The 19,027-nt window shown below is 57.8% G+C and overlaps 1 protein-coding gene across 1 annotated transcript; it reads right to left on the bottom strand.

Moving 5' to 3' along the window:
• Window positions 1–752: 752 nt before the first annotated feature.
• Window positions 753–12,945, bottom strand: SLC38A5 (solute carrier family 38 member 5). Its single transcript, XM_029067669.1, is given in 20 exon segments — window positions 753–857; window positions 1,285–1,388; window positions 1,497–1,590; window positions 1,592–1,642; window positions 2,322–2,446; window positions 2,724–2,824; window positions 3,147–3,226; window positions 3,312–3,482; window positions 3,999–4,057; window positions 4,474–4,486; window positions 4,488–4,557; window positions 5,199–5,277; window positions 5,507–5,599; window positions 5,978–6,051; window positions 6,367–6,385; window positions 6,388–6,421; window positions 6,423–6,482; window positions 6,734–6,812; window positions 7,145–7,336; window positions 12,749–12,945. Coding segments are annotated over 19 exon segments (1,509 nt in total). The 5' UTR covers window positions 7,243–7,336; window positions 12,749–12,945.
• Window positions 12,946–19,027: the final 6,082 nt, after the last annotated feature.

The raw sequence follows: 19,027 nt of genomic DNA, 5'->3' as shown, positions 1-19,027 counted from the left end.
TGGGGACGCAGCTGGCTCTGGTCCGAGGTGACCCGAATCTAGGAGGATATCTTAAGAGGAGAGGTTGTGGCCTGGGCACCCCCAACCCAGGAGCTGGCTCCTGCTCGTGGGGGCCAGGGAAGTGATGTGGCGGGAACGGACACCCAGCCACTTTTCTCCTTTTCCCTTTGAAGGAAGGGAAACCTGGCCTGTTTCCTACAGCCAAGGGTGTCTTGGCCTTCCCCTATCATGTAACCTGAATTCAGGGGGACCGGGGAAAAACGCTTCACAGGACCGGAGGGGTCTTAGGACGCTTTAGCTGCCTGTGGTCCCGCAGCCCCGGTTGGTGCCTGCTGAGGTGGCCCATGGGACCTCGGACAGAGAAGCCAGCTCCTGGAGTGTCTCCCAACTTCCCCAGCTTCCCGGGAGGCAGCTCAGCTCCAGAGCCTTCTACCCCTCTGGCACATTTCTGACCAGGCCCCTGAAGGCCCCTTGGCCCCAGTTTTGAGAGCCACCGCCAGATCACAGAACAACAAATAAGTTAGATCCACTTCCTGTGTCCAGGAGAGGAGATGGGGCCCGAGGAGGCCTTGCTGTTCTTTGGGCTCCAAGCAATTGGAAAGGTGGCATGGGAGGCTGGAGGAGGGGGAGTGGAGGGAGGGATGTGGAAAGGCAGTCCTGTTCCCGTGGTACTGACACAAGAGAGAGAGGAGAGGCGCGGGACCAGGTGTGTTGCCATGGTAACAGGAAGCCGGAATCTGGCCGGGACAGGGTCAGTGGCCCCCTGTGCTGCTCTTGCCTGTGGTCACCCAGTCGGCGATGATGAAGCTGAGACTCATGATCATGAAGATGAAGCCCAAGGCTGCAAAGCAGGCCGCCTGCATGACAGAGAGGAGAGCGCTTAACCCTTAGTCTGGATTTCCTAGCGTCTCACCCGCTGGCAGGGAAGGAGCTAGGGATGAATCTTTGGCTCAGTGAGGGGGGGCGGCCTGGGAATTTCCCTGGCAGGAAATGAGACTGATGGGAGATGAAAGTATAGATTCTCCCTTGCCCCAACCTGCCTCGGCCAAAACATCAGGGCAACGTTGCTACGATTTCTGGCTACCTTTTCCTGTCTGCCAGGAGTGGGCAGAGGGGTCTCCCGACACCTTTTGCCCCTTGGCTTTTCCCAAACCTTCAGCTCCTCTTCCTGCAACGACTCCCTTGGCTTCCCCGGTCTGGATCCCTCCTCTCCACTGTCCCGGTTTTCAAAACCAAATTTCCCAAACTCCCATCCCGTCCGGTCCCCGCTGCCCGTATGGCTACCTGCATCTTGGGGCGCGAACTCAACGGCTCCTTCTCATTGGGGATGATGCGGATGTAAAAGATGCTAGGGAGGATGAAGATGAGGCTGGGGGCCGAGGTGGCTCCTACAGAAGGAGACAGAGAAGAGGAGCACGGTCAAGCAAAGCGGGGTCACCCCGCCGGCTTGGGGGCTGTCGACACCTCTTTTCCCGGGAGGGGAGCGGATAACTCACCAATCACCCCAAAGATGTCTCGGATGTTGGGGATGAGGATGACCAACAGATTAACTATGAAGAGGAGGCTGATGGCAATGGCAATATGGCGGATTCCAGCTGAAGTCCTTCTGGTGGAAAAGGAGCTGCTGGATGGCCCTGCGGATCTGAGGGGAGAGCAGGTCCCACGTGAGCCGGGAAGAAGTAGGGAGAGACAAATCCCCGGAGAGAACCCCAAGGAGTCCAGATCCAACTGGGGCCGGACACGGTGAGGGCCCCAAGTCGGCAGTCGTCCCAGTCAAGAGTCATTGCGGGAGTCAGAACCACACACAGTCTTGGTCACAGTTGCAGCTCGGGGCAACTGTCTTGGGATGTGTCCCCGGGCTGATGGGGGAGTAACACAAGATGCAGCTTATTGGCATGCCTGGCCACAGACAGCTGGACAGAGGTGCTAATCTCAGCAGTCGGGGGAGCAGGGGAGTGCCTCGTGATCGGGCTGGGCTTCAGAGCCCAAACGGCCAAGGCCCATATCCTGAACTCATGACCACACTGGGGCCCTTAGAGGCCTGTGACTATGTAGCCCCAGGTCAGGGGGCGTCCCGGCCTCATCGGGTAAGGAGGGAGGGATGTTCTCTGAGCCTCATGAAGCTCCTCTTCCAAGATACAGGGGAGGGAGTCTGCTAGACAATGCTAAGCAAGGCTGGCTGACCTCTCTCCAATTCCCCACTCTCTCTCTTTGGAGCTGCCAGCACCTTCTAGGCTCCACATTCCTCAGCCCATTCCGGGGGAACCAACAGCTAGAGGGTCAGAGTCTCTGCTGGCCCCCGGGCTCCCCACAAGCCATACCGGGAAGAGAACGACAGGCACCGTCAGGGTCACCGCCATGAGAACAGCCAGCCGCACGCACAAGATGAGCAGATCCTTCTGGTTCACTTGGCTGTACGTATGAAGCATCTCGGCTTCCACTTTCCCTGGAGCAGCAGAGAGGGTGAGAGAGTGGATTCAGGAGAAATGGAAGGATGAGGAATGGGAAGAGGAAAGAGGTGGGGATGGGGGGAGGGATCAAGAGGAGACGGAACTGCAGACAAAGAATGAAGATGAGAGGGTGGGACATAAAGATGGATGACAGATCCAAGGCAGGCAACAGGGAATCGGAGCGGGGCATGGGGCTCTTTCTCAGGGCCGTGGCTAGAGCCCCGGGGCTTTGAGCCTGGTCCCATTGGTCCACCCGGCCCTAGGCCTCCTCACCGTAGAAGGTCAGGTAGCCAAAGATGGCGGTGAGCCCGTACATGAAGAACATGGAAAGGATGGACATGTTCGCAACTCCCTGCATCCGCTTCTTGGAGGCACTGTGGGAGGGAAGGGAGGAGGGCGTCAAGGCACAGGGAGTCACCTCCTAGACCCCCCCCCACCGTTCTCTTCCCTCCCCACCCCAAGGAGATAGAAACTTGGGTTGTTAAGGTCTTCAAGGATTTCCCGGGGCGGGGGGCGGCGGTGAGGGAAAGCCTCAAGAACGCCCCCAGCCCCCGCCCCCAAACACCAACGGTGCTGATGCCCGGCTCTGCGGGAGCCCACGCATACGTTCCCAGTCACAGCGGCCCCTCTCTGTGGCTTGGGGCTCCGTTCAACTCTAAGGCCTTCTCCTTTCCCCCGCCCGGCCCGGCCCCTCACCTGCGCAGCTCAGTGTAGATCGGCAGAACCTCGGGGTGGCAGACGAAGGCGAAGGCCAGAATTGGGATGGTGTAGGCTGTCTGGGTCAGAAGGATGGGGTCAAGGAGGAGCCAGTGGACGAGAGGGGAGGGTCAGAGGATGTGCTGAGGAAGAGAAGGGGCTCACCTGGGAGTTGACGGTGAAGATCTTGGCCGTGCAGACGGCCTCGTCGGCTTTGGGGGTGCTGATGTTAATCATGAGGTGTGTGCTGTTTAAGCTACCGTTGTAGTGTCCAGAGTTCTGGTCAGGGGATGTGATGAGCAGAGGGCATGGGATCTGGAACTTCTTATAGATCACCTGAATGCAGGGTGAGGAAGGCTGTCAAAGGCTGAGGGGTGGAGCCAGGGGAGGGGATGGAGAGAGTCATGTAGTCCCCCCGCCTTGGGGCTGCTGGAGTTCCCCCCGAAATGAGGTCTAGCCTCCAGGCAACTGTAAAGATGTACGTGGCGGATGAGCCAGGGAAGGTGGAGGGGCTCAGGAACTGGGGGGAAGGGAGGATTTGGCCAAATCAGAAGAACCAAATACCTGTAGTGCAGTCCATCAGGGGTAGGGGTAGAGGGCTGCCCCTCCCTCTGCCCCATACCCACCCAAGCCAGCATCTCATCCTCCCTGTTTCCTTTCCCCCAACGCTCCGGGTCCCCTCATCTGCACATCCCGGCCGCCTGCCGAGGGGTCAGGCTGAGACTGCTGGACAGGACACCCCAAGCCCCTCAACGGGCCCCTGGGCTGGCACGGCCTCCAATGGCCCCCTTCCCAAAGGCCAAGATGCACCCCTTCACTCAACCACTTCCCCAGAGAAAGAGAGACACGCACCGAGATGAGGAAGAACACCATGCAGGTGAGGGACAGGCCGCTGGTGTAGCCCAGGTAGCCTGTAGGGAGATGGGGCTGCGTTAGAACCGGGGGGGTCCCTCCCCGGCCTAACCGGGCACTCTGCCTGCCATCGCCCACCCAACTCGACTGGAGCCTGATCCCGCCCCTCGCCGGAGGGTCTGAAGCTGAAACCCCCAGTGGTTTCAGCTTGAGGGGAGGGGAAGAGAGCCGAGGCCTAGTATTGGAACCAGTGCCCAGATGCCTAGGTTCCCAACCTAGGGCTGGCTGCTAGCCCGGAGGACCCATTTGAACCCAGGGGACCGGGTGGGGGCAGGTCCAGGACCACCATGGGGAGGACGAAGGCCGAGTGGGCGAGGAAGAGGCTGGGAGCACCCCAGCAGTGGAAGGGAGCTGTTAGGAAAGGCAAATAAGCCGGGGGATCCCGGGGAGGAGGAAAGGGGGCTCGGGTCCTTACCCAGATGCTTCAATGAGGGCCAAAGGAAGAATTATGAAGATACTGACGATGACGATCAGAATGTTTCCGTCCAGGAACCACTCTCTGTGAAATGGCCCACCCCAAGGGAGGGGAGTGAGCGGCTCAGTTGCCCCGGCCTCTCCCCTGATCACACAGCACCTCCAAGTGGGGAGGCGGGTGGGGACCCTCCCTTGCCAATGGCCTCTCTCTGGTAGGCAAGTTTCTAGTTTAGGGGGAGGCAGTGGGGAGAGTGGAGGTGGGAGATAGTCTTGGCATTCCTTTGACCCACCCTAATCAAGCCATCAATCAATAGTATTTACTGAACGCTAATTATGTACAGAGCACTGAACTAAGTGCTTGGGAGAGTACAATACATAGGTAGATACAATCCCTGCCCTCGAGTAGCTTACAATCGAGCGGGAGAGACAGACACTAAAAGAAATTGCTGATCGGAGGAAGCAACAGGGAAGACACCCCTGGAGTTTGAGGCATCACCCCCGCCCCCTGCCCTCCAAATGAACTTCTGAGAGTCAGGACAGTCACCCCAGGCCAAGTTTCCCCCTGGAGTGGGAGCCCTTTCTGGACCTTCAGTTTCAGACCTGGGAGGAGTGAGGGGTGAAGACCGTCTACCAGCAGAGACCAGGGCTGGTGGACAATTGTGAGGGTGAGGTGCTGTGGGGAAAGGGGCGAGGGGGAGGGACTGGGGACTAGCATTTGGCTCTCACCCAGAACTCTCCGTATCCAGGAAAGTCTTGATCACCAGAGGAAGCTCATACTTGATGATGTAGAGGTAACTGGACATGGCTGCAGAGAGAGTGCGGGTGAGGAGTCGGGATGGTGCCAGGAGCCTCTTGCTGTACCCCCGTGCCCCAATCCCCCCCCCACCGGGTCCTTGGGCTTTGCAACTCCAGGAAACACTAAAATGCAGCACTAACGCCGACCTCAAAGGCCTATCAGGAAGGGCAGGAAATCCCAAGAAACCCAGCGCCCGGGGGTCCTCAGGCTCCCCAATCACTCCAACAGATCTCCTCACCTCCGATGTTGTGTATGGAGATAATGACAGCAGCCACCACCTTGCCTGCTGGGCCAAACGCCCTCTGCCCCAGCTGCTCATATGCCCGGATCCCTGAGGAGGAAAGGCCACCAAAGTCATGCCTGGCCAGGCCCGCAGCCTCGAGCCACTGACTGTGCCAACTCGAGGGGTCCTGGGGGAGGTCGGAGAGAGACTGGAACAAGAGAGGGCCTGGGACAGCGCTGCCTCTTTAGGGAATGGGTTGTCCCTCGGCCTGCGGCCTGTTGGCCCGTGATGAACTCCCCCCCGAAACGGGCTCGGCACGGTGACTGAAAACTTGGCCTTGGGCCCTCCGGGGCTGCCTAACGCTAGGAAGGACCGGGAGCTCCCAAGGGGATGCAACGTGTCAGAGATACGTGCGGCGGGTCAGCCGACAGGGAGAGATGAGGCAGTGGAGGGCTTAGGCCGGGGGAGGGGGAGGACTGGACTTACCCACCACCCCAGCACATTTGAGCAGCAGATGGATGGAGTAGGAGGACAGCAGCGCGATGCAGACCAGGAGGATGCTGGGAGGAGAAGTGGAGCATGAAAAAGTCCCTCCCTCAGTAATCCCCCACCTAGTAATCACCAGTCCAAAATGGACACAGGAGGGAAGGAGCCAATGGGCTCGCGATCTGTATCTAGCTGACAAAGTGGTAGCCTTGAACTGGGGGAGAGGAAGGGATGGGCATCTGCTTCCTCACGGCCCCTACTTGTCCCACGAGCCCCGAGCCCCAGTTGCTTCAGAAGCAAGGAGGAGTCAGGCCCTAGGGCACCAAGACCCTGCTACCCCTCCCTTCACCACTCACCACTGCCCTCCAGCCACCAACTGCCAGACTTACAGGAAGAGCAGGATGCCGTGTTGGCCATGGCATACGCCAGGCCCAGGATGCCGCTGGCCCATGATGGCATTGCTTGAGGTGAACACTGACATCCCAAACGTTGTCTTCCCTTCAAACTGCAGGAACGACGTACGGTCAGAGGTCAGGACCACATGGGGGATCGGGTCAGTGGGAAAGGAAGGGTGGGCCAGGCGAGGGAGGGGGCCCCCCAGGAAGCAGGGCGGGGACAGAGTGGGGCCGAGGCTCACCCTCGGGACGTTTTAAGGCTCTGGACTCCTTGGGAAAGCAGGGGCTTAAGACGCAGAGCACGGAACGAGGAGAGCAGCACGGAGGAAGAGGGGGAAGAGAGAGGAAGCCAGAGGCTTACGTCTGTGAATTGCGAGGACTTCTGGTAATGGGTGTGGGGCAGAAAGCCCTCCTGCTCAGGGACTTCTGTGGTCTTGTAGCTGGAAAAGATTGAGGGGACAAGCTGAGGACATGTCCACTCCTCGGTTCCATGTGGTAGCTCAGGAGGAGGGGGAAGGGGAGGACGGAGAGGACGAGATTGCCTGCAGCAGCAGCAGCAGCAGCAGCAGCAGCAGCAGCAGTTTCCTAGATGGAGGCCGCCCCAGAGACTCCCCAGATCTCACCACTCCCTTCTCCACAGTCCCAAACACCCCCTCCCCGGCTCAGCCCACAAGACTCTCAGGGGAAAGGGAGGGGCGTCCTGCCTCCTACCCCATCCCCTCTCCCCCGCCTCCACACACACACACCCCACCCCCTCCCCAGTCGAGCTTACCCGGACTCCATTGGCACCTTGTGGCTCTGTGGGAGACTCCCGTTCATCAGTTCCCGGCTCTCGGCCTCTCCTAGTTTCTGCAGCTCCATCTTGGACATGTGACCCGGGAACGCTGGGCTGGGTGCGGCCTAGTCCACGGGGCAGGCTAGCGGGGATGGGGGAGCTGGAGCTGTGGCTTCTTTGGAGTGGCTCCTGCCAAACCCAATGAAAAGTTTCTTTTAGCGAAGTCGAAGGGTGGGAGAGAGGGGGAAGAGGTGAAGGCAGGCGTCGTGGTGTCTGGGCCCCACCAGGCCCAGGGCCCCAACCCTCTCCCTCTCAGGACCCTGGAAACTTCCCTTCCCTCCCTCTCTGGGCTCCCCGGCACCGCCTCCCAGGCCCAGCCAGGCCAGGCCAGGCCAGGCGTGTCCCCACACTGGAAGCTTCTCCCTGGCTGGGGCCAGGAGCAGGGGCAGCGAGGCAGGGCGGGACCCGAGTCCAAGCCGGACGGGCTCGGCTGCCAGGCCAAGAACAAGGGGCCGGTGTGTGCAGTGAGACGGGGCTTCAACAGCTCTCTGTGCATGCAAGGGAACAGCGGAGGGACAGAGGGAGGGAGAGCGGGACAGGAGGACAGAGGCCCCCGGGGCTGCTCTTCCAGCTAAGCCACGTCAGCCCGGCTCCCTTCCAGCTGCTTGGGCCTCAGCCTCAGCTCCGAGAGCAGAGCTGATTTAACTTCCCGCGTTCAAGTAAACTCCCTTTGCTGCTCTCCTTTCTCTACCTCCCTCTCCCGGGCCCATCGACGCGTCTTCCCTTATCTTCCCTCTTCCCCTGGCACTCCCCTCTGCCCATCTGCCAAGCCTATGCCTGAGGCCCCTCCCTTCTGCAGATCCCCAGAGACCCATCCTGGGTTCCTCAAGGCCCAAAACTGCCCAGCCAGAGATGTTCTGACCAGCGTCCCCAGCAGAAGCTCGCCTCTTACGCCAATAGGAGAGGGAGCCTCTTTCTCCCTCACCCAAGTTCCATCCCGGTGAGGGCCCAGGCTCTGCTCGCCGTGTATGGGGGAAGGAGCGGTGGGGAGAAGGAGGCTGGGAGGTTTGAGATGGACAAAGAGTGAGGGGGCCAGGAGGGCGGGGATCGGGAACCAGAGTCACAGGCGGAGAGGGGCTGGGGGAGGGAGGGGGCCGGGACTGTGGGGGATGACAACGAATCCGTATCTGAGTCACAGCACTCCCCCCAAACTACTGTGCTCCTCAGCCTCCTGACCCCCTTCACGTTTAGGGGGTAGGCCTGCCTTCTGCCCTTACCACAGCCCCCCCCGCACCATACTTTTGTGCTCCTTAGCCCCCCGACCCCCTTCACGTTTCAGGGGCAGGCCTGCCCTCTGCCCCGTGGCAGAACAGAGTGCTGACCTGCCCCACCCTCCAGACCCGAGGAGACAACTCCGACCCTATGTACACCCACACGGCTGCCCCACCCAGCTGCCGGAGCAGGGGAACAAGCCCTCTCCCTCTGCCCTGTGGCTCTGGGAAACTCTCGGGTCTCGGCCATTTTCCTCAGCTGCTCCAAGACCACAGGGAAAGCCAGAACCCAGCTCAGCCTCCCTCACGGCCCCTAGACATCGACAGACCAAAGGGGTGGCACCTTCCCCACCACCCACGGTTTGGGGGAGGTGAGGCCGGAGAAGTCAAAAACAGACATGCTTCAGGCCAACCGCCACGTCGGCGAGGGGGAAACCGCCCACCCCCATCTGACCATGAGCCCTGCATTCGAACTTCCTGAACGGCGGGGAAGCAAAGGTGGAGGAGCTGGACCGGGACCGGGAATTTTGGTGTGACTGTCGACTCCACCAGTCCTTTCCCGGGTCAGGTCTAATCACACCAACCTCCCTCCTCACAATGAGGAGCTTCTGATAGGAGGTCTGGGAAGCCATTCCAGTACAGGTTTGGAATTCATCAGGTTTTTCCTCCTTCAGGGGCTGAGAGCTCAACGGCAAGAGAGGGGCTTGTCGGGAGAAAGTGGGAAGCAACACGAGGAGAAAAACAGGCTCATCCGTGCCGAGAGCAACGGTGCCGTACTCTGAACTTGCCCCTGAGGACCTTGACCTAAGGATGAGCTCGTCTGCAGACCGGCCCAAGCCCAGGGACCCAGGATTCCAGATCCTTCCCAGTTCTCACCCTGGGACCCGGGGGCTCTTCCGCTGGCACGTGCCAGTGAACGCTTTGGCTCAACAGCTGCCAACTCAAACCACCGGAGCTCCAGACAGTGAGATTGGAAGGACCAAAGCTCACTGTGCTAACTCGGTCTCTCTTCCTGCTCTTGGCTGCAGTCCCCCCCCCACCAACCATTTCCAATGGTCTTTGTTAAGCGCTTACTATGTACTAGGCACTGCACTAAGCGCTGGGGCAGACACAAGGTTGTCAGGTTGGACATAATCCATTTCCCACAGGGGACTCACAGTCCTAATTCCCATTTTACGGATGAGGTAACTGAGGCACAAAGAAGAGAACTGACTTGCCCAAGGTCACGCAGCAGATAAATGGCAGAGCTGGGATTAGAACCCAGGTCCTTCTGACTCCCAGGCCCGTGCTCTATCTACTAGGCCATGCTGCTGGGTCCTCTTCTGCCTTCCGTGCACGCGCGCACGCACACATACAGAGACACACACCTCCGCCCCCCCTCCCCTCAACTGGCACAGGGCCAAAGGGCAGAAGTGAATGGGACCCCAGAGCCTAAACTCTTCCCTTGGCCGAACTCCTATCCCGCTCCAAGAAACCAGGAAAGCCGGGGCACAGTCCACCTCCCGGCCCCCACCTCCAGCCAAGCAGAGAACTGGACCCCTTTCAGAGCTTCATTCCCCCAGTGGGTGGGGCAGGAGGCTGCCCGCAACTCAGGGAGAGTACTAAGAACCCAGGGGTCCTTTAAGGGAGCCGGGATTAACACTGTAAGAGCCTGGGATGGCAGCAGGCTGGCACACAGAGACCCTCATATACATAAAAACACAGGCCCGCAAACACACAAACACACATATACAGGTAGGAAGGTGTCTATGCGGTTTAAAAATGACACTGCTCCCTTTGATTCTCATTCAGGCGCTATCCTGGGTGTCTTCATCTTTCCCATTAAGGGCCAGGGCTTCACGAGGTTTAAGTGGAAAAAGTGAGAGGAGATTCAGTGGAATATGAGTCAGGCAGAGGATGAGCCGAAAGAGGGATAGAGAAGCTTGAGGTAGGAGACTAGCCAGATCAAATCTGGTGCCAACAATCCATAAAGGAGGCAGTGACTGGTCACCTCAGTCCTAGCCGGGGCTAGGAGAGGATGGGAGAAAAAAAAGGAGAGGAGGTCACGGGGATATTTGGCCGCCCCAGAGTCTTTCGCCCTCCCCCCAGTTCATCCCCAAAACGTTTCGGGGAAAGGGGAGGGAAGAGTCTCCCCTCTGGTCCTGAGGGAACGAGAGGCCTAACAAGGGGAGAAAACACCCTCAAAATCACCCCGCCAAACGGGGTGGAGCCGAGACAAGAACCCAGCAGTCCCCACCCAGGGCCGGTGTTTTCTCCACTCGGCGGTTCTGGAAACAAACACAGAATAAAATGAAATCATGAAAAGCTGAGGCTGATGACTTAATAAAGACCTTCCAAAACACCAAAGAGTCTCCGGATAAGTTGTTCTCTCTCTTCTCGGAGGGCAGAGCTAGGGAAGACAGACCGTGCCGGGGTTAGACCGCCGAGAGTATGGAGCACCTGCATGGGCTCTCTGAGGAGAATGAGGTGGGCGCTGCCCCCAAGTAACGGGGGAGACACCCAAGAGAGTCGGGGGAAGGTCCGGAGGCAGGGGCTGGATGAGATGACCTCCAGAGATGGGAGTCTGAGGCCGCCTGGCCTTCGGGAAGAATCTGGGGGTTCCCCCGCTCCCTGGTTTTTCTGGCAAAGGCTGCCGGGCCCATTGCCGGGGGAGAGAGCGAGAGGCCGCCGCTGGGTCGTCCTTCACCCAGGTGGGCCGGCGTGGAGGAAAGAGCGTGGGTTGCGGAGTAGGAGGGCATGGGTTCCAGGCCTAGCACTCCGCCGTTTCCCCTCTGTGTGACTTGGGACGGGTCACTTGGCTTCCACACGCCTCAGTTACCCCATCTGCAAAACGGGGATAATAGTACCTGCCTTTTCCTATCTCCCAGGATCTCGAGGACAAAAATGACTCGCTAAATGTGAAAACACGAGATAAAATCAAGTTACAGAGAAGGCGTTTGGAAGCGTCCCAGGTGACCCCCCCCATCCAGGCTCTTCCCCGCTTCTGCAGCGCACCAAGCTTGAGGACCTCAAAGCACTCTTTCCAGCTGCTCTCTGAACCAAAGTGAAGCAGTTTCCACTGCCAGGTTCCGGCCTCAGTTTCCCCTCGGAGGGCGGGGGTGGGTGGGGAGGAGGGCACGCTCCTCAGGCTACAGTCCACACGTGGGAGGCGGGAGGCCGAGAGGTCCCCGGGCCCGGCGTTCCGTCCCTTCGGGGGCTTCGCTCCCCTCCGTGGGCTCGGGGTTCGTCCACGCTGACGGGCGGCCCGGCTTCCCATCCTAGACTCCCAGAGCAGGAGGCGATGCTAGTGCCCGGGGGGTGGGCGGGGGCGGTGCCAGGCAGGTCCCGATCCGGTTAATCCAACCCCAGGGAATCTCTCGTCTTTTTCAAAACACCCAAGACTGGCACCGGTCCCACGTGCCGGGGAGGCCTGGGCTGGAAACTACCTCGGGAGGCTCCTAGGGACAAATCCAGCTGGTCCCTCGCCTGCGTTCGGGGAGGCAGATGGACAGGGGCTGCGGGGGGCTCTTCTCGCTCGGGGCCTGGGACGAGGGCAGGTCTTTTGGACAGCCCCTTTCCCGTGCTACGGAAGGGGGAAACTGAGGCACAAAGAGGGGAAGGTGTCGCCTGGGATCACCGGCGGCGAAGCAGCTGGATCCCGGGAGTCCCGGCTGCCGGGCCCGGCCCGGGGGGCGCAGGAGAGGAGAAGGGGGTGGGGGGTGTCAATGAGCTCAGACCCCGGGATAGTGCCAGTCTGGGGCGGGGGGAGGGGCCGGCCCGGCAGCGGGTCGGTCCCTGGATCCCGACCCGGAACTTGCCACCCGGGTGCCACTCCAGCTTCCTCATTTTTCCCAGTGGAGGTAGATGGGGAAGCCAACAGGGTCCGAGCTGGGCCTCCCAAGCCCCCTCGGAGGGGAGTGCGAGGAAGCAGAGGGAAAGGAGGGCTTGCGGGACCCCCGGGGGGGGGGGGGTCGGGTCCTCCGGACATCCTCGGGCCCCCACTCCGCGTGGCGCCGAGGCCCGGGGGCTCCGGGCCCCTCGCCCTCCCCCCACCGGGGTCACCCTCCAGGTGGGGGAGGGGGAGGGTCCCGGACCAAAGGAGAAAACTTCCCGGGAAGTTGCGGGGCCCGGGCGGGCGGGAAAGGAGCCGCAGGCAGGCCCACGCCGGGACCCGCCACGCGGTAGGCCCTCCCCACCCAGCCGGCCCGGGGCGACGTAGGGGGGCGAGGGCTGCCGCCCCGGGCCCCTCCCGGCGACCCCCCGACCCCGTGTCCGTCCCCCATCCTCGCCACCCCGGTCTGATGCAACCCAGGCGGGGCATTTCGGCAGCCCTTCCCGGGCCCGCACTCACCCCTGCCGGCCGGTCCTCCGGGGGGCTGCGGGAGCGGGCTGGCCTAGGGGAGGGGGCGCGGGGGTCAGGGGTCAAAGGTCGGGGGGGGGGAGTCCGGGGAAGGTCCGGGCTCGGCCGCTGCAAAGCCCCGCACCCGCTCCTCGCTGCTGCCCGAGCGGAGCTGCCGTCCCTTCGGCCGAGGGGGAAGCCCGCCGACGCCTCAGCCAATCAGCGGCGTCGGAGAGCGCGCCGTCTCCAGGCGGGCCACGCCCCCTTTGACCACGCCCCCTTCCTGGCCACGCCCCTTCACCGCCCCGCCCCTTCACACCTCGCCCCGCCCCCCTCCTCCTTCCGCCCTCTCCCCCCTCCCCCGGTCCTCATTCATGCAATCGTCTTTACTGAGCTCTTACTGTGTGCAGAGCACTGGGCTAAGCGCTTGGAAACTGCAGTTCATTCAATGGTATCGATCGAGCGCTTCCTAGGTGCAGGGCACTGGACTAAGTGCTTGGAAACTGCAGTTCATTCAATGGTTCTTGTCGAGCGCTTACTAGGTGCAGGGCACTGGACTAAGTGCTTGGAAACTGCAGTTCATTCAATGGTCTTTGTCCAGCGTTTACTAGGTGCAGGGCACTGGACTAAGTGCTTGGAAACTGCAGTTCATTCAGTGGTATTTGTCGAGAGCTTACTAGGTGCAGGGCACTGGACTAAGTGCTTGGAAACTGCCGTTCATTCATTGGTATTTGTCGAGCGCTTCCTAGGTGCAGGGCACTGGACTAAGTGCTTGGAAACTGCAGTTCATTCATTGGTATTTGTCGAGCGCTTCCTAGGTGCAGGGCACTGGACTAAGTGCTTGGAAACTGCAGTTCATTCATTGGTATTTGTCGAGCGCTTCCTAGGTGCAGGGCACTGGACTAAGTGCTTGGAAACTGCAGTTCATTCAATGGTCTTTGTCGAGCGCTTCCTAGGTGCAGGGCACTGGACTAAGTGCTTGGAAACTGCAGTTCATTCAGTGGTATTTGTCGAGCGCTTCCTAGGTGCAGGGCACTGGACTAAGTGCTTGGAAACTGCAGTTCATTCATTGGTATTTGTCGAGCGCTTCCTAGGTGCAGGGCACTGGACTAAGTGCTTGGAAACTGCAGTTCATTCATTGGTATTTGTCGAGCGCTTCCTAGGTGCAGGGCACTGGACTAAGTGCTTGGAAACTGCAGTTCATTCAATGGTCTTTGTCGAGCGCTTCCTAGGTGCAGGGCACTGGACTAAGTGCTTGGAAACTGCAGTTCATTCAATGGTATTTGTCGAGCGCTTCCTAGGTGCAGGGCACTGGACTAAGTGCTTGGAAACTGCAGTTCATTCAGTGGTATTTGTCGAGCGCTTACTAGGTGCAGGGCACTGGACTAAGTGCTTGGAAACTGCAGTTCATTCAATGGTCTTTGTCGAGCGCTTCCTAGGTGCAGGGCACTGGACTAAGTGCTTGGAAACTGCAGTTCATTCAATGGTCTTTGTCGAGCGCTTCCTAGGTGCAGGGCACTGGACTAAGTGCTTGGAAACTGCAGTTCATTCAGTGGTCTTTGTCGAGCGCTTCCTAGGTGCAGGGCACTGGACTAAGTGCTTGGAAACTGCAGTTCATTCAATGGTCTTTGTCGAGCGCTTCCTAGGTGCAGGGCACTGGACTAAGTGCTTGGAAACTGCAGTTCATTCAATGGTCTTTGTCGAGCGCTTCCTAGGTGCAGGGCACTGGACTAAGTGCTTGGAAACTGCAGTTCATTCAGTGGTATTTGTCGAGCGCTTCCTAGGTGCAGGGCACTGGACTAAGTGCTTGGAAACTGCAGTTCATTCAGTGGTATTTGTCGAGCGCTTCCTAGGTGCAGGGCACTGGACTAAGTGCTTGGAAACTGCAGTTCATTCATTGGTATTTGTCGAGCGCTTCCTAGGTGCAGGGCACTGGACTAAGTGCTTGGAAACTGCAGTTCATTCAGTGGTATTTGTCGAGCGCTTCCTAGGTGCAGGGCACTGGACTAAGTGCTTGGAAACTGCCGTTCATTCATTGGTATTTGTCGAGCGCTTCCTAGGTGCAGGGCACTGGACTAAGTGCTTGGAAACTGCAGTTCATTCAGTGGTATTTGTCGAGCGCTTCCTAGGTGCAGGGCACTGGACTAAGTGCTTGGAAACTGCAGTTCATTCAATGGTCTTTGTCGAGCGCTTCCTAGGTGCAGGGCACTGGACTAAGTGCTTGGAAACTGCAGTTCATTCAATGGTCTTTGTCGAGCGCTTCCTAGGTGCAGGGCACTGGACTAAGTGCTTGGAAACTGCAGTTCATTCAGTGGTATTTGTCGAGCGCTTCCTAGGTGCAGGGCACTGGACTAAGTGCTTGGAAACTGCAGTTCATTCATTGGTATTTGTCGAGCGCTTCCTAGGTGCAGGGCACTGGACTAAGTGCTTGGAAACTGCAGTTCATTCATTGGTATTTGTCGAGCGCTTCCTAGGTGCAGGGCACTGGACTAAGTGCTTGGAAACTGCAGTTCATTCAATGGTCTTTGTCGAGCGCTTCCTAGGTGCAGGGCACTGGACTAAGTGCTTGGAAACTGCAGTTCATTCAATGGTCTTTGTCGAGCGCTTCCTAGGTGCAGGGCACTGGACTAAGTGCTTGGAAACTGCAGTTCATTCAGTGGTATTTGTCGAGCGCTTCCTAGGTGCAGGGCACTGGACTAAGTGCTTGGAAACTGCAGTTCATTCAATGGTATTTGTCGAGCGCTTCCTAGGTGCAGGGCACTGGACTAAGTGCTTGGAAACTGCAGTTCATTCAGTGGTATTTGTCGAGCGCTTCCTAGGTGCAGGGCACTGGACTAAGTGCTTGGAAACTGCAGTTCATTCAGTGGTATCGATCGAGCGCTTACTAGGTGCAGGGCACTGGACTAAGTGCTTGGAAACTGCAGTTAATAATAAATAATAATAATGTTGGTATTTGTTAAGCGCTTACTATGTGCCGAGCACTGTTCTAAGCGCTGGGGTTGACACAGGGGCATCAGATTGTCCCACGTGGGGCTCACAGTCTTAATCTCCATTTTACAGATGAGGTAACTGAGGCACCGAGAAGTTAAGTGACTTGCCCAAAGTCACACAGCTGACAAGTGGCCGAGCCGGGATTTGAACCCATGACCTCTGACTCCAAAGCCCGTGCTCTTTCCACTGAGCCACGCTGCTCGATGGTATTGAGTGCTTACCAGGTGCAGAGCACTGGACTAAGCGCTTGGAAAGTACAGTTCATTCAGTGGTATTGATTGAGCACTTACTGTGTGCAGAGCACTGGACTGAGTGCTTGGAAACTGCAGTTCATTCAGTGGTACTGATCGAGCGCTTCCTAGGTGCAGAGCACTAGGACCAAACGCTTGGAAACTGCAGTTCATTCAGTGGTATTAAATGAGTGCTTACTAGGTGCAGGGCACTGGTCTAAGCGCTTGGAAACTGCAGTTCATTCACTGGTATTGATTGAGTGCTTACTAGGTGCAGAGCACTGGACTAAGCGCTTGGAAAGTACAGTTCATTCAATGGTATTGATTGAGCGCTTACTGTGTGCAGAGCACTGGACCAAGTGCTTGGAAACTGCAGTTCATTCAATAGTATTTATTGAGCGCTTACTAGGTGCAGAGCACTGCAATAAGCACTTGGAAAGTACAATTCGGCAACAGATAGAGACAATCCCTGCCCAACAGCGGGCTCACAGTCTAAAAAGGGGAGACAGATAATCCCGGCGCTGCCACTTGTCTGCTGTGTGACCTTGGGCAAGCCACTTCATTTCTTTGTGCCTCAGTTGCCTCATCTGGAAAATGGGGATTAAGATTGTGAACCCCACTTGGGACAAGCTGATTACCTTGGCTCTCCTCCAGCGCTTAGAGCAGTGCTTGGCACAAAGTAAGGGCTTAACAAATTCCATAATTATTAATTATTATTATTATTACAGACAGAAATGACCCCTCGGGACCTCACCCCATCCTCCCCCCCGACCCTGCACGGGACGGAAACAGCCGCCGAGAAGTTGCATTTAGCCAACGTGGTTTGCACCCAACCACCTGTGCCCCCTGGGCCCTGCCAGTCCTTTCCCTCGGGGGTCCAGCGTGCAACGATCGCGGAGGTGCAGCTCTTTGGGAAATACAGCCAAACTTTGGGTTTTTTTAATGCTTAGGACCTAGTTATGGCCAAAGTGGATGCAGCAGAGAGGGGATGCTGGGTCGTATTCCGGCAGCCCAAGGGGCTACCATGAACCACATCGTTTGCTTTTTTTCCCCATTGACTGGCCCTGTGGCCTTGGAGAGATTTGCTAGAGGATGATCGATTAGACTGTGAGCCCGTCACTGGGCAGAGATTGTCCCTATCTGCTGCCGAATTGTACATTCCAAGCGCTTAGTGCAGTGCTCTGCACATAGTAAGCACTCAATAAATACTACTGAGTGATTGCCCAATCTCTCTAGGAAGAGTGTTAAAAGAGGCGGTCGAGAGAAGCAACATGGCTTAGGGGAAAGAGCACGGGGCTTGGGAGTAGGAGGACATCCGGTCTAATCCCGGCTCCGTCACTTGTCTGCTTGTGTGACCCTGGGCAAGTCACATCACTTCTCTGGGCCTCGGTTACCTCATCTCTCAAATGGGGGCCAACCTGATTACCCTGTATCTACCCCAGTGTTTCGAACAGTGCTTGGCACATAGTAAGCGCATAACCAATATCATTATTATTATTATTTTTATCGGCCTGGCTCTGGTCGCAGGATGCTCCACTGGAGTTCCTGGAATCGATCAAATGTATTTACTGAGCGCTTACTGTGTGAACCACACAGTACTGAGCGTTTACGAGAGTGCAGTACAACGGCGTTGGTAGACATTCCCGGCCACAACAAATTTACAGTCTAGAGGGAAATGAGAGTATTTTAGCATCTGCTTCAGGAGAAGGGAAAGGAGCAACACTTCTTGGGCCAGAAAGAGCCACACTGGATCCTCAGTTCCTTTGGCCCAAGAGAACCAGAGAAAAGATCCTCCCTACTTTCACCCAAGAAAATTGGGGTATTAGTAAGGCTGTTTAGGAGCCCCCTAAAAGCACTCCTCCCTCCCCTTCCCCATTTTTTAGAGCCCTGCGTGGATTGAAATCTAGGGCCCAAACTAAACTCTCTCCAGCCCTCAGTACAGTGCTTTGCACATAGTACGTGCTCAATAAATACCACCGAGCGATTCTGACGTGTGCATCTTTCGACAGAACGAACGGCTTAGGTTGACATTTGAATGGGGCGGCCTTGCTTTTTGGGGTGCCGGCCCGCCACCCGCTTTCGACTGGGGTGATGGAAACATCCCCTCAGCCAGAGTGGCGAGGTGATGGCACGGGCGACGGCTGCGGTCGCTGCGGAGGGAGCGGTGTGCGTCCCTGCCGCCGCTCAGGTCCCACCGGCGGGATTCCTTCCTGCCTCCACTGCCCAGACCCTGCGGGGTCCTGCTGGTGATGGGCACCCGCCATCTAGACCATCGTCTGGGGACTCTTGGAGGAGGTGCCGGGCGGCAGCGACCCCCACCTTCTGCGCCAGAGCAAACTCTGGGGGGACTCACTGGGGGGGTTGGCACAGCGGGGTTCACGGCATAGAGCTCGGGTCTGGGAGTCAGAAGGTCATGGGTTCTAATCCCCGTTCCGCCATTTGCCTCCTGTATGGCCTTGAGCAAGTCACTTCACTTCTCTGTGCCTGTTACCTCATTCAGTCAATCGTATTTACTGAGCGCTTAAGCTGTGTAGAGCACTGTACTAAGAGCTTCGGCAACAGATGGAGACAATCCCTGCCCTACGACGGGCTCACAGTCTGAAAGGGGGAGACAGACAGCAAAACAAAGCCAGTAGGCAGGCATCAATACCATCTGCAAAATGGGGATTAAGACTGTGAGCCCTATGCAACCCAATTTGCTTGTGCCCACACCAGCGCTTAGTATTGTGCCTGGCACATAGTAAGCGCTTAACAAATAGCATAATAATAATAATAATAATTATTATTTTCAGCGTGTCTATGTATGTGCGTGCACACATCTGTGTTTTGTCTTTAGTTCCCCCCCTCATTTCCCCTGTCCTCCATTACCCTTTCTCCTTTCCTCTGCCCTTTCTCTTTCTATTTCTCTGCCTTCTTCTTCCTCTTCCTGTTGCATAATCTCTGTCTCTCTCATCATCTTTCTTGCTTTTTCTGCCCTACCTCATCCCACTTGGAGCTCTCCAAAATCTGCTCATCTTTTACCAGCCCACTTTAGCTGTAGGGGACTCGTGCCTGCGAAAACCATGGATCG

This window comes from Ornithorhynchus anatinus, chromosome 6 (genome assembly GCF_004115215.2).
Source record: "Ornithorhynchus anatinus isolate Pmale09 chromosome 6, mOrnAna1.pri.v4, whole genome shotgun sequence".
NCBI lineage: Eukaryota > Metazoa > Chordata > Mammalia > Monotremata > Ornithorhynchidae > Ornithorhynchus > Ornithorhynchus anatinus.
This window is presented reverse-complemented; position numbering and strand designations above follow the sequence as displayed.